Below are 15,757 nucleotides of genomic sequence, written 5' to 3'. Positions count from 1 at the left end.
AAGATCTGTATATACCAAAAAGACAAACAGACCTCCTTCGTGTTGATGTCATTTCCAGAAGATAAGCCAAAATATTAGAGAAATACCAACTTGTGGATCAAGTGGAAAAATACAGCACCACAAACAAAATAAAAACTTACCCTGCAAGGGGTTCACATTTACCTACAATATGTGTATTACAGCTAAACATGCTAATGAGCTTTCAAGTGCTTTATAAATTTCCCTTAAACACCTAAAAAGGATATTGCTTCTCCCTACCTGTAGCTCTGAAGAAACTGAACTACCACGATCTGAATCTTTAGGCAATAGTGGACTGAAAGTGCTTTCTTCATCGGAGGACATCTGCAAAAAAGAGAATAATCCATTGATTTAATCACTAATCCAGATCCAGAAACAGTTATTAGTCTTTCGCTAGCATTTACTCATTCCAGTCTTTTCGCCGCCTACATGTGTACTTCTTGCAAACCATGGTTCAGCATCAACTCCCACGATATTTAAGCTGGTTGATGAAATAAATTGACAAAATGGGGGCCAGACAGAATTAATAAGCTGGTATAGTGGCATCTGCACTGGACTTCAGGGTTCGAATCCAGCCAGCTCCTTGCATGCTTTCCATCCACTATGGGTTGAGGGCTGAACTGGCAACTTGGCCTCGTATAAAAACAGACAAAACTGCTAAAGAAATGGCAAGGTTGCCGCCCGATATGCCACAAGGCAGGGAGAGAAACAACAACCACCCATGATACTACAAAAATGTACAGCCCATATTCCTCAAAGGACAATTACAAAAAAGATAAATGAATGTAGCAGGGTCATTACCAGATGCTTGAAATTGAAGGCAAGAAGATTGAAATCCAGTCAAGTAGCTAAAAAATAAATTTTAAAAGAGACGTACCATTTGCTAAACCGTGTCAGAAGAATTTCCTGTTACAGGCTGGTACTCTCCCAAAGTTTATTCACTATTTTCACTTTTATGAAATAAGTTGACAAAATGGGGATTAGACAGATTTAATAAGATGAAAGTAAATTGCCATGACATTTTATTCTTTGTCAGCCAATCAGTCAATTTCCACATTTAATATAGGAATTCTGTGGGTTTTTGTTTTCAAATCCAAACACTTTAAATTTAAGGAATCCATTAGAGCTACTGAAACCTGCTGAGCACTGCTGAGAGAAAGCTGCATTGTATCACTGCACAAGCACACAGGTTCATTAATATTCTCAGTGAAATTTCAAGCTTTTCCCCATTGTAAATTTACTGGTCAGTTTTACATCCTTAAATATTGCATCGGAGTAGAAACAGCCGATAACTTTAATATTCAATCTCTCATTGTTGCATTCAGCAGTTTCTACCTGCTTCAAAAGGGCATAAATTATACCAGTGCCCTAGAGTAGGGTGAGCTGCCTCAATCACAATTGCCCTGTAGCATTCACATCTACTGTGATGAAGAGCTTTGAGAAATTGGTCATGACTAGAAATAGCTCCTGCCTGAGCAAAGACCTGGACCTGCTGCAATTTGACTAGTGCCACAAATAGGTCTACTGAGGATGTAACCTGACTGGCTTTCAGCTCAGCCTTGGACCACCTGTACAACAGCAATACCCATGTCAGACTGTTTATTATTTACAGCTCAGCATTCAACATTATCATCCTCTCAATACAGTACTAACCAACAAACTTCAAAACCTGCGTTTCTGTACCTCACCATCTAGGTCATGCCCCATTCTCATTGCTACCAACAGGGAAGAGGTACGACACACACTCAATGTTCTCAGAACAGCTTCTTCCCCTCCATCATCAAATTTTTGGATAGACAATGAACCCATGAATACTACCGCACATTTTGCTTTTATTTTTGCATTGTTTATTTTTCTGTCTCTTAATGTAGCTTATAATAAATGTGTGTGTTTGGAATGTTCTTCTGCCACAAAACAAATTTCACAACATAAATTAGTGATAATACTCCAGATTCTGATGTTTTAAATTATTTAATTATTCACTCTTTTTTTTTTCTTTGTGATATAAATATATTTAAAAATCTTAAAGCAATAGCTTAGGTGGAAAACATCTCACCAAAATGAGTTTTGCTTTTTACAATAGTATGATCAAACCACAAATCAAGGCACATTTCAGTATTTACTCATCCAACTATTCTGATACAATATTTTGTTTCTGTAGTTTTTAATAAAGAGCACTGACTAGTAATTATTGAAAGAATGGAAGTTGTATTATAAAAATGACGTTAAATGGAAGTTGAAGGTATGAGTGAGAAATATGGGTCAAGCCTGACCTTAAAACACAGATGCAAGAGCTACCGGTTTTAGTAAATTTTAATAAGTGTGTATAAGTGATCCCAAGATCCTAGTAATGAAATATAGTTGTACCTTCCTCCTCAGGTCATGAAGTAATTTAAAAAAAAATGTTAACACACAGAGCAATACAGTACAGGAACAGGTCCACCAGCCCACAATGTACCAAATTTGATACCAAATTAAACTAATCTCTTTAGCCTGCACATGGTTCATATCCCTCCATTCCCTACAGCAGTGGTCCCCAACCACTGGGCCGCAAAGCATGTGCTACCAGGCCGCGAGGAAACGATATGATTTGGCGATATGAGTCAGCTGCACCCTTCCTCATTCCCTGTCACGCACTGTTGAGCTTGAACGCACGCAAGGTCATTACCCACGCGTCATCCATGTCAGCGCGGGAAGATGATCAACTCCTCCAGCTTGCAAATGACGGCAGACTGAAAAGTATGTTTGACATAACATCTTTGCTGGCATTCTGGATCAAAGTCAAGGTTAAGTATCCTGAGACAGCCACGAAAACACTGAAAATGTTGCTTCCATTTTCAACATCTGCTGAGTTTTCTGCAATGAATGCAACAAAAACTAAATTGCGGAATAGACTGGACATAAGGAACCCCCTTTGAGTATCGCTGTCCCCCACCACCCCTCGATAGGACCGTCTTGCTGCAGGGAAACAAGCCCAGGGCTCCCACTGATTCAGCGATATTGGCGTGTTGCAATGATTTTATATGTTCATACGGGGAAAATAAGTGCTGTGTGATTAATATCCAAACGTTACTTAAAATATTATGATGCTATTGACTTAAGTGACTTATATAACCATATAACAATTACAGCACGGAAACAGGCCATCTCTGCCCTTCTAGTCCGTGCCGAACGCTTACTCTCACCTAGTCCCACTGACCTGCACTCAGCCCATAACCCTCCATTCCTTTCCTGTCCATATACCTATCCAGTTTTTTGTTAAATGATAATATCGAACCTGCCTCTACCACTTCTACTGGAAGTTCATTGAACACTTGCTTCAAGCTCCCCTGTCCTCCCCTGATAATTGACTTATCACTATATTCATGCGAGGAAAATATGCGGTGTGTTTAATATTAAATTCGTTAGATAAACACTTTTAGAAACAAAATTGAGTGTATTAGCCACTTATCACTTATATTCCGGTCGTGATTAACACCCCCCCCCAAGAGAATCGCCAAAAACGATTTGTAGAGAGAGAGAGAGAGAGAGAGAAAAAAAATCAGCACGTACATGCATGCGCAGGGCACGCATGTGCACACAGGTGCCCACGCAAGGCTTCATAGTCATGGTAGTCTTTCTCACGGTAAACACAACATATTTGACTGCTACTGTTATCCATTGGCAACCCTACCCCCGCCCCCCCCCCCCCCCCAGGGGTCGGCCAGTCCGCAAGAATATTGTCAATAATAAACCGGTCCGCAGTGCAAAAAAGGTTGGGGACTCCTGCCCTACAGATATATGTATCCACCCAAAAGCCTCAAACACCATAATCCTATCTGCTTTCACAATTCCTCCTGGCAGTCCTTTCCAGGTGCCTGCAATCCTGTTTAAAACTCTGTCCTGTACATCCCCTTTAAACTTTGCCCCCTCACCTTGAAATGCATGATTAGTGCAGAACTCTTCCCATCAAAAATCTTTCCAATTTTACCAAACAATAGGACATTCCTTTAGTAACACAAAACTAGTTAACTTGTTTACTTGCAACAAACAGCATAACGATGTTAAAAGCTAATATCTATGATTACAGGATGAAGTGGGGTTGAAGTAATGAAGTTGGTCATATGTGGAAGAAGAGGTCACCCTGAAAATTTATAACGAGTTGCTATTTAGTTACAAGGCTAAGCACAATTTAATTGTCTGTCTTGTGTCAATTTTTGAAAGACAATTGCAAGGTCGACACAAGACAACAGTTCATTAAATTCTTGCAAACAGGGACAGTGGTCTACAGACTGAACAACCAACATCTGGTATGTCAGTGGCTGAGGAAACACCAATAAGGCCAAATACCGTTTGTCTATTTTGAGACAAACACCCCAACCTCCACCACCACCTAATACAACGGCAATCAGGAAGAGGGGATCTGAAGACACTACCAGATTCATCAACTGAATGATGATCAGTACTCAGAGTTAAGCTTATAGACATGGTTTCAAAATTTGTAGTCTCGGCCATTACATTAATTATTCTAACCTCTCAAGTTGGACTAATACAAAAATCTGGTTTGTTATCTATTATTAACCACAGGCCAAACAATTATACAGCCAGTTCTATTCCCAACCAAAGTAAATGTGGTTAAATTTTGTGGAATTACTTGTCTTGACAACACAGCTCTAGGACAGCTAATCATTTTGAATTTCTAAACACAAGCTCACATCTTCAGGAGACTTTAAAATACCATTATATTGAAGGATAATCTTGCTACCACGATAATGAAATACAATGGATTCTGGTTAATTGGGACACATCGGGACCAGTACATTTTAGTCTAATTAAGCAGCTGACCCAATTAGCCGAAGTTTCTTGGAAACAGGTGAAAAGGTGTTTTAAAAAAATGGCAAACTACAGTTTAACTGAGTAACAAATTATATATTTGAATGAATTATAGAACAAATTAGAACACAACCAATATTACTACAAAGCAGTAAAACTGGATTAATTCCCTAATGATTGATAGAAAAATTCATCCAGTATACACTGCTATGTTCTTTTGATTGACTGTAAATGAACAAAATTAGCTCAGACACCTAGTGCAGAGAATAGACAGCCTTCACACAATGCTTTCGATAATTTTCAAAATGGCTGTCAATATCTTCAAATTCTTCATAGTTCCTAACTTGAAGTAGTGAAATTGTTTCATTTTCACTCCTCTCCATTCTTGACATCTCCAGCCTCAATGCTTGAAACTGGAGTAAGCAATATAGTTCTGAATTGCCTTACTGCTCATTCTTGGCAAAACTCACTACTTTTTGAACACAAACGCACATAACTGATGCTATTTAAAACTTCAAACAACAGGAATTCTGCAGATGCTGGAAATTCAAGCAACACACACCAAAATTGCTGGTGAACGCAGCAGGCCAGGCAGCATCTCTAGAAAGAGGCTGCCTGGCCTGCTGCGTTCACCAGCAACTTTGATGTGTGTTGTTATTTAAAACTTTTTCTGTCTAAGCACAGTGTAGTGCACGCGACTGATGCTAGTTAAAAACTGTTTGGCAACGTCTCCAGTCCCAATTAAACAGCATGGTGTCCCCCCAAATTAAACAAAGGGAATCCTGGCTATTTTCTCGATTAATTTTTGTTATTTAAGAGTTGTCCCAAATAAGCAGCTGCCTGATTAACCAATGGCCCAATCCACTGCACTGACTTTCTGAACATGAAAATTCTTAAAACCCTTAGGCTTTTAACTCAAGTATCATATTTATCTTCTCCCACATTGATGCTCAGATGGTAAGCCAATATACTAAAATTTTATTTCTTTGTTTTTGTTCCCTCAAGTAGTTGACACAAACCTGTCAAAATCTCACCTTTAAAACAAACATGTTCATTGCATGGAACAAGGGATTGACTCCAATCTGATACCTGGCTACAAGATGAAGATTCAACATAAAACATTCCCAATGTTACCATTTGGAAAGCAGTAGGAAAACATCCAGAAATCAGTACCATGCCACAACTGCACAAGAGTCCACATCAGAAAAGCTGGAAGAATACTTATGAAAACTCCTAGTATCTTCAGGTCAACAGACTATAGACAATAGGTGCAGGAGTAGGCCATTCAGCCCTTCGAGCCAACACCACCATTCACTGAGATCATGGCTGATCATCCACAATCAGTACCCCGTTCCTGCCTTCTCCCCATATCCCTTGACTCTGCTATCATTAAGAGCTCTATCTAATCACATCTATTCACATGAATAGCTGACAGAAGTAACATATTGTCAACTTGATTTAATTGAAGAAACAGAATTTTATATAATCTCTGATCTACACATCACATGACCTAATTGAATAGCAGAAGTTGACTCAGGGAATGAATGGCCTATTTCTACTTCAAAGCACTGGGTGGGAGGAAGCAGGGGAAACAAATATTGTACATCATCACATACTTGAAGTTGATAAGCATATCACAAGCACCAAGTTAAGGACAATAGCTTATTTTGTTAGATTGACTATTTGAATGCCTGTTTTTCCACATAGCCACAACATCTAAAGGAGCTGTGTCATTCCCAATCAGATCTATTATCACTGATTTAAGTAATGTGAAATTGGTAATTTTGTGACAGTAGTACAATGAAAAGAAAAAAATTACAAAAATAAGTACTGAACTTAAAAAAAATAGAAATAATGAGGTGGTTTTCATGGACTATTCAAAAATATGATAACAGCGGGGAGAGTAGCAATTTCTGTATTATTAAGTATCTTCAGGCTCTTGTACCTCCTTCCTGAAGGCAGTAACGAGAAGAGGGTATGTCCAGATGGTGAGTATTGTTAATGATAGGTGCCAGCTTCTTGAGGTACAAGCTCTTGAAGAGGTCCATGTTTGTGGGTTGCACCCATGATGGAGCTGGCTAAGTATACAACCCGCCACAGCTTCTTGCAATCTTCTGCATTGGAATCTCCATGCCAGACTGTGAAGTAACAAGTCAAAATGCTCGTCACCATGCATCTATAGAAATCTGCAAGTAAGTCAGTACTTTGGTGATACACCGAATCTCATCAAACTCTAATAAAGTAGAGCCACTGGCATATCTTCTTCATGACTGCATCAATGTGGTGTGTCTTGGACAGATCCTCTGAGATGCCAACATCCATTAACTGGAAGCTATTCATCCTTTCCACCATCGACCTTTCAATGAGAACCGCTGTGTGTTTTCCCACCTTTTCTTTCCTGAAACGTACAATCCTTGGTCTTACTGATGTTGACTGTGAGATTATTGTTGTGACCCCATTCATCCAGTTAATCTATCTTGCTCCAGCAAGCCTCATCACCACCTAAGATTCTACCAAAAACTGTGGTGGTATCTACAAATTTATAGATGGCATTTGAGCTGTTTTGCCACACATTCATGAGGGTAGAGATGATAGAGCATGAACTGACCAGAAATTTTTTGAACTTTTTTTTTTGAATGGGCTTGATTAAAGGATCTTTTTCCTACTTTTTCTGTTGCATAACAGAACCATGCAACAGTTCTGTTAACATCCTATCCTACAGAGGTTTACTGTGCCAACAAAGAATGCTTTCAGTGTATTGTACAGGACTGTACACAACCTTAAAAGACAAGCCATACACCAAAGCAAATAAACATCAATCCCATTGCGTATTTCCTATTTTTAATCAAATGATAAATTGCAAGCTGTTGTAACTACTCATTGCATTTTTGATCAGAATCCAGCATCTATTTACTCACAACCTTAATCATACAATTGCAATATTCACAATGCAAATACACTTAAACTTCTAGATTTCCTATTTATGATTCCTGGTAAGCCAAACTCCAGATGATTCCAGGATTGTCATTTGAAGAGCATTTGATGGCTCTGGGCCTATATTCACTGGAATTCTTTAGAAAGAGGGGTGACCTCACTGAAACCTATTAAATGATGAAAGGTCTTGATGGAGTGGATGTGGAGAGGATGGTTCCTAAAATGGGAGAGTCTAAGGCCAGAGGCCCAGCCTCAGAGTAGAAGGGTGTCCTTTTAGGACAGCGATGAGGGAAAATTTCTTTAGCCAGAGTGGTGAATCTGTGGAATTCTTTGCCACTGGCAGCTGTGGAGGCCAAGTCTTTGTGTATATTTAAGGCAGAGATTGATAGATTATTTATTGGTTGGGGTGTGAAAGGATATGGGGAGAAGGCAGGAGATTGGGGCTGAGAGGAAAATTGGATCAGCCATGATGAAATGGCAGAGCACACCCGGTAGGGCAAATGGCCTAATTCTGCTCCTATATCTTATGGTCTAACTCTGCCATAATAAAAGCAAAATCTGGCAAGTAAAATCAAAGAAAATCTCAAGAGATTAAAATACAAGTGGATGGAGAAGATAATTGAGAAAAGAGTAAAATCTATGAGGAACAAAAAGATGTATGGAGATAGAGGTGGCAGTAAACATAGTGAATGCTCTGCATCTATCTGCACAAATGAGTGGCAAAAACAATACCAATGCTGTTCAAGATGTATACATCTCCTTGGCTGTTTAAAAAAGCATGGTCTGAATTTCTCAATCATCCTTGGTTACAGATCATGCTGGAGATTAGAGGACTATTACGTTTGCACTATTGTTTAAAAAAATGGACAGATACCCAAACCATCAGGACTTTATCATTTCCTATCAGAGTCACCTTCTGCATAGGCACACATGCACCTAGCATCACTTTATGTACACACAATCAATGTATATAAGTGATCTCAAACAAGAGACTATCTGTAGATGCTGGATATCCAAGCAACACACAAAATGCTGGAGGAACACAGTAGGCCAGGCGGCATCAAGGAAGAGTACAGTTGACATTTTGGCCCAGAACGTTAACTGTACTGTTTTCCTAGATGCTGCCTGACCTACTGAGTTCCTCCAGCATTTTGTATGTGTTGCTATACAAGTAATCATATGTATTTATGTATTGTTTCATTTTTTCTATCTTATGGATTTTTTCTATGCTGCATTAGAACTGGAGCAATAAATATTGTGATCTCCTTTTTACGTGTCTACGGGAAATTACATTAAACAATCTTAAATCTTGGATCGTGAATTACATCCCAGGTATTAACTATCGTGTTGGGTAATTATTGGAGTCAATTCTAAGGTACGTTACAGTCAGTTCAATATCACTAATAAATCCAGGACAGTCCGCATGCCGAAAGATTTGTTAAGGTTATATTAACTTTTTTTTTTGGAGAAGATAAAAGTTCATGAGGCCCATGCGTTTGACAATAATCTTTAGGGCACCAAAAAAGCTTTTAGACAAGTCAGTTTATTAAAAAAAATGTAAAAAAAAAACCTTTATAAGCCACAGGAGGTTAGAATAAAGCACCCAAATTCAGCTCTGTGGTACTGATAACAGCATATTTGCAACTAAAAGACCATACTCTCCAGTGTTTTTTTTTTGTATTGTATATTAATGGGCTTAAAACAGGGACAGAATTAAAACATTTGTAAAAGATACTTTTTTAAATTGCCATGCACACAAATATAGATGGTCAAATTAAAAGTTTTCAAACTGAAAGGTTAACTTTCTTTTCCACTGATTCTGTCTGCCAAATGTATCCAGCATTTCTTTGCAGTTGGTCTTTACATAGGAAAATGAAGATATTTTAGTGAAATATTAATATGAAAACTACTTTATGCAATTGTGGTTGCCCCTTTACAAGAAAGATATGGAGGCTTTGGAAAAAGTGCAGAAGAGGTTCACCAGGATGCTGCCTGGATAAGTACGTACAAGCAACAAGGAAAGATTGGGCAAACTTGGGTTTCAACACCTCTTCTCCCCCTACCCCACCCCCAAGCATCATAAGCAAAGAGGAGACTTGATAAGATAATGACAAGTATAGATAGGGAAAAACAGTCAGAATCTTTCTCCCCAAGGTGGAAATTTTAAATACTAGAGGACATGCACTTAAGGCAAAGGGGAAAAGTTTAAAGATGTGTGGAACAGGTTTCTTCTTAAAAAAAAATTAAGAGATGGGTGCCTAGAACAGGCTGCCTGGTTGGGCAGGGATGGAAGCAGACATGACAGTGGCATATAAGAGATCATTACATAGACACATGAATATGCAAGAACCAGAAGGATATGGATCATGTGCAGGCAGAGGAAATTTAGTGTAACTCAGCATAATGCTCTTTGCAGACATTATGGGGATGTGAAGGGCCTGTTTGTGCTGATGTACTAAATTACATAGGGCACTGATGAGACCACAGCAAGAAAAGTGTGCAAGAGTCTAAGGAATATTCACAGGAGTGAAGGCTCACCACCAGATTGACTGAACTAAGTAACATTGGGATTTGTTGCTCCAAGAGGAGAGATTTAAAAGAAATGGATTTTCATTCTCAAGAATAAATAATCCTGCTGTATCAAACAACTCTCAGAACCCAGCAGAGCAGTTGCATGGATATCTTTCGCAGAATGCCCTGAAACAGAGCAGTTCATTCAAGATTAACATCAGGAAAAAAAATTATATACCCAGAGTGTCAAATCTTCAGATTTCCCTACATCAAGGCTACGAAGGCTCAAGTCAATACATTTATTCCAGGCAGCGATTGACAAATTAAGATATCATGGAACATAGTTTTATTCTAGGAAAGTGGCACTGAAGGGAAAGTTCAGACAATATAGGCATAAGGAATTGAATGGCCTAATTCTGCTTTATGTTCTCATGCTAATACTAGTTAGATCATATTCTGTATTATGTACTGAGCAGAGTTTCAGTTACCCTATTACAACCAAAATATGATTTATGAAAATAACAGGTATTACCACGACTGAAAAATAATAGCAAATAATTGGATAGATCGAGACTGTTCTCTTCAGAAGAGAAAGCCAAGCCAAGTTCTAATTATATGCATATTGAGAGAAAACTAGTTAGAGAAAACAAGGACATGCTTCGTTGAGAGGGGTCAGGACTCAAAGGGCACAAAGAAAGAATTTAATGAAAGAAAACGGGGATCGAAAACTCAGTAGAGGCAGAAACCCATACCATATTTGAAAAGACAATACAAGGCAAGAAAGATAATGGGTAACTTTTTCATCAACACCGATAGTATGGATACAACGGCATCATTCCGTGTCGTATACATTTAAATCTTGTTACTCCACAAAGTCCCAAATCAAGGCGCTTGAGAATGGGTTTCGTACTAACCATCCAACCCTCTTAACAGTTACATAATTTACAACCTTATGAGATGAAAACGTCCCTGCCAGCTTACAGACGTTCGATATTCTGGTCGCAGTTGGCTTGCAATACAGGTATAGGCGCCGTCGGCCGCTTCGGTCTCGGGAACGAGCTTTCCGTTGCAGTTAGAAGACAGCCACGAGTGGAGGAAGTAAACTCGCTCAGTTATTTCGGGTTTAATACAGATGTGCAATACCAATACCAAACTAGGACACTCTTGAACCGAAGCCTATCTGATCGAAAGCCCCACACAGGCCCAACTCTTTCCTCCACAAACACAGCTGCTCTTCCTAACCGTTCAAACCATCCGCACACCAATGAGCGCCGAGCCTATTGGAGGCGGGCACCACCAAGTCTAGTCGCTGATTGGTCTGGGAGTCAAACTCAACCTTGTTCCATTCTGTGCTTTGATTGGACGGAGTCCATACCCGGATGGTTGTCATGGTTAATAGACGCGTGGAAAACTAGCGGGAGTTGAAGAAAATTATCAGCTGGAGGGACTCAACGGGTCCAGTAATTTGGGGATTAGGGATTTGGAGGATGCAGAGAGAGAAGGAAAGAAAGAGATAGAGGCAGGGAGAAAAGTTGTCGACTTTTCAGGTCAAATCCTGTTTCAGGGCTGCAGATTCCAACACCTATTCTTGAGATTTGGAGAAGTTTCGATAAGCTTGGGCTCAGCTTCAGGATCTGCAGGTAGTTAGTTCATTGTCTTAGTTTTATTTCAGACTTTTGGCAACACTGTCCCTTCCTCTGATAATCTTTTGTAGTTATACTTCTTTAGAATGTCCTCCCCTTTCACGACTTTTCTCAGTATCAACTACTGTCACTTTGTTCACCTCGATCAGTCACCTACCTCTGTGGAACTACCCGAGATGGGCCTTCCCTTTGGTCTTCTCAGCATCCTCTGTTCCCCTCATCACCACCTCCACCACCACCACTTGACCAGCTTCACCCCACCTACCCAGAAATAATTACCCTTCTATATATTTTAACATCTCTGAGTATTGCTGGTTCAGATGAAAGGTATTGACTGATGCATTGACCCCATTTTCCTCTCCACGGATGCTGCCTAACCATGGTTTAGTCACTAAATAGAGATTCTATGGCACTGTTTGAAAATCTGGGAATCTTGCCAGTGGACTGCCAATATCCTTGATATAAACAGGACAGTTCAGGCAAACGGGGCTGTTTAGCCATGGTTGACAGCCATTTGGGAGAAGGAAAACTAAGCTCAAACCTCCTCTCCCTTACGGCTATATCCACTCATAGGGAAGCTTTGGGAATAAATCCCAAGGAAAATCCAGAACTGGAGACCCTCAGGCAGTCCTACATTGAGTTCAACACAGACTGGCAACTCTTGCAATGCTGCTGGTACCAATTGTATCAATCTCTGCAATACCTTTGGATTCATCAGCTGTGTGGAGATGAGGAGCCTGCTTCCCATAGCATACTGTCCTGGCTTTTATGCTATGTAGACAGCTAAGATGCAACATCTACAGCCAATGGAGGGCCCTAGAAACCAGAAAGTGAAAATCAGATAGCCATTTTTAAGAAAAACGGAAATTGCTGGGAACTGTCCTTTAGCTCATCCCATCTACACACACACACACACACACACACACACACACACCTCTGAGCAATTTAGAAAAATACTTGTCTTTGTCAACAACTCCTGCTGAAGCAGTATCATAGTCCCTATAAACAGACACATTAATAGAATAACTGAACTCTGCTCCTTGTAGTTGGTGTAGAATGCCTGTGAGTTTCATTATATGGATTGGAATATTATCCCATCATATTAAATGATGTTGCTTGAATTTTGTCAACAGTTTGAATGAAAATAACCTTTCCAGGTCTGTACCCTGTCCTCACGTGATAGTTCACAGTAATTTGTGGTGCAAATACATCCACCAGGGTTTCATTTATTTTATCCTTCTGCCAGCAGCAATATCACATTCCTCAACTCACACCTTGTCTGCTCCTCTGTTCTAAGTCCTTTACCGGGACCTCAACAATGTTGCTTATATTAAAAGGCAACTCCATTACTATTCATCTACTGGGAAATCGGTTGTGTCTAGTTGTAGTTCTGGGGATTCCCAAGATGTCTCATATGTCCATTCCATGCCTTGCTCACTGTGCATGCTGCTACTCAGACAACTCCGTTGTCTAGACACATGTTGCTGTTAACCGGCTCCAGTTAATCTCACAGGGAGTGATGTACCAAACTCGACACCAACACAGTCCCCATCAGTTTCTTTGTTTCAGGAAGCTTCATGTGCAACTCATCCTGAGCATGTGACAGGACAGTTTGTTTGGCAGTACTGAAGATGCTGTCATTTGAATTTTGTAGAACACAGCCATTCATAGTGGTGGCACAGTAGCATAACACTTAATGTAATGCTATAACGGTGCCAGCAACCCCTTCAATTCCACCGCTGTTTGTAAGCACTGTTCTTTCTGTGATCGCTGAGTTTCCTCTGGGTGCTCTGGGTTCCTCCCATGTTACAAAAACATGGTTTAACAGGTTAATTGGTCACATGAGGGTAACTGGGACGGCATGGGGCAGAAGAACCTATTACCATGTTGCATCTCAAACGATAAAATTCACAAATTAAATGGCAATGTATCGCAAATGGTGCGTGCAATAAATCATGCATATCTTTGTGTATTTAGAATGACCAGACAATATCAAATTCTTAAAATATTTCACGTAGGATGAGAAACTATTTAGTTCATTATGCTTGTCTCAAACACTTGTTTAGCCAATTAACATTCAAAAGTTATTATAAGAATTCCACTGAAATAGATTAGTTGGTAGCACACTTATCTCTGAGTTTATAACTAGAGTTCAATGTTCAAAATTGCCAGTAAAAGAAAAACAAGAGAACTGTACAGAAGTGGCTTCAAAATCATCATTGAACACTGACGTCACTATGTACATTCTCATTAGTCTTTGTGTCAAAAGTACAGATGACTCATTTCTAATTTAATTAACAGGCACACAAGATCAATTTTCGATACATTTCTCTTACAAGACACACACACAAAAATGTGATCTGCAATAGAACTTTAAGATTACTCCTTTTCAGATAAAACTTCAAAGCAAACTTTCCTCTTCAAGGTAGTTCTCATGGCAGCATTTTGCAAAAATTAAGGAAGTTTCATCCAGTCAATATTAATGCCCAAAACAACATAACTTTAATGTCGCAAACACGAGGAATTCTGCAGATGCTGGAAATTCAAGCAACACACATCAAAGTTGCTGCCTGGCCTGCCGCGTTCACCAGCAACTTTGATGTGTGTTGCCATAACTTTAATGTCACTTGTCCTTCTCTCGTGTTATCCCCTTGTCCCTCTCTCATGTTATCTCCTTGCCTGCCCATCGCCTCCCTCTGGTGCTCCTTTCCCCTACCCCCTTTTTTCTTTCTTCCATGGCCTTCTGCCTCTTTCACCAATCAACTTCCTAGCTCTTTGCTTCAACCCTCGCCCTCCAAGTTTCACCTATGGCCTGGTGTTTCTCTCTCCCCTGCCCCCAGCTTTCAAATAAGAACATAAGAAATAGGAGCAGGAGTAGGCCAACCGGCCCGTCGAGCCTGCCCCGCCATTCAATAAGATCATGGCTCCATCTACCTACCTTCTCCCCATAATCCTTAATTCCCTTACTATGTAAAAACCTATCTAACTGTATCTTAAGTATATTTAGTGAAGAAGCCTCAACTGCTTCCCTGGACAGAGAATTCCACAGATTCACCACTCTCTGGGAAAAACAGTTTCTCCTCACCTCCGTCCTAAATCTTCTCCCCTGAATCTTGAGGCAATGTCCCCTAGTTCTAGATTCACTTACCAATGGAAACAACTTTACTACTTCTATCTTATATATCCCTTTCAAAATTTTGTATGTTTCTATAAGATCCTCTCTCATTCTTCTGAATTCCAGAGAGTATAGTCCGAGGCGACTCAATCTCTCCTCATAGCTTAACCCCTTCATCCCTGGAATCAACCTGGTGAACCTCCTCTGCACTGCCTCCAAAGCCAGTATATCCTTCCTCAAGGTATGGAGACCAGAACTGCACACAGTACTCCAAGTGCAGCCTCACCAGTACCCTATATAGTTGCAGCATGACCTCTCTGCTCTTGAATTCAATCCCTCTAGCAATCAAGGCCAACATTCCATTTGCCTTCTTAATAACCTGTTGTGCCTGCAGGCCAACTTTTTGCAATTCATGAACAAGAACTCCCAAGTTCCTCTGCACAACAGTATGCTGCAATCTTTCAGCATTTAAATAATAATCTGCTCTTCTATTATTCCTTACAAAGTGGATGATTTCGCATTTACCAACGTTGTATTCCATCTGCCAGACCTTGGCCCACTCACTTAACCTATCTATATCCCTCTGCAGACTCTCCACATCCTCTGTATAATTTGCTTTTCCACTCAGTTTAGAGTCGTCAGCAAATTTTGCTACGCTACACTCAGTCCTCTCTTCCAAATCATCAATGTAATTGGTAAATAGCTGCAGGCCCAGCACTGACCC

The 15,757-nt window shown here is 39.9% G+C and overlaps 1 protein-coding gene across 6 annotated transcripts in view; it reads right to left on the bottom strand.

Moving 5' to 3' along the window:
- Positions 1 to 11,437, bottom strand: part of poc5 (POC5 centriolar protein homolog (Chlamydomonas)) — a 111,247-nt gene extending 99,810 nt beyond the window's left edge. For 4 of the 6 annotated variants that reach the window (XM_072257880.1, XM_072257884.1, XM_072257883.1 and 1 more), the window contains exons 1-2: positions 11,225 to 11,348; positions 259 to 342 (exon numbers count right to left, since the gene is read on the bottom strand). In XM_072257880.1, the coding sequence (XP_072113981.1) occupies positions 259 to 342 (84 nt within the window). In that variant the 5' untranslated portion in view covers positions 11,225 to 11,348. Of the gene's footprint in view, positions 1 to 258; positions 343 to 6,775; positions 6,836 to 11,224 lie in introns of those variants that run through there. The other 2 variants (XM_072257885.1, XM_072257881.1) reach the window with 2 other exon arrangements.
- Positions 11,438 to 15,757: the final 4,320 nt, after the last annotated feature.

The sequence above is a fragment of the Mobula birostris genome, chromosome 5, assembly GCF_030028105.1.
Source record: "Mobula birostris isolate sMobBir1 chromosome 5, sMobBir1.hap1, whole genome shotgun sequence".
In the NCBI taxonomy this organism is placed as follows: Eukaryota; Metazoa; Chordata; class Chondrichthyes; order Myliobatiformes; family Myliobatidae; genus Mobula; species Mobula birostris.
The sequence above is the reverse complement of the archived record's forward strand: the minus strand, read 5'-3'. Positions and strand labels throughout refer to the sequence as shown.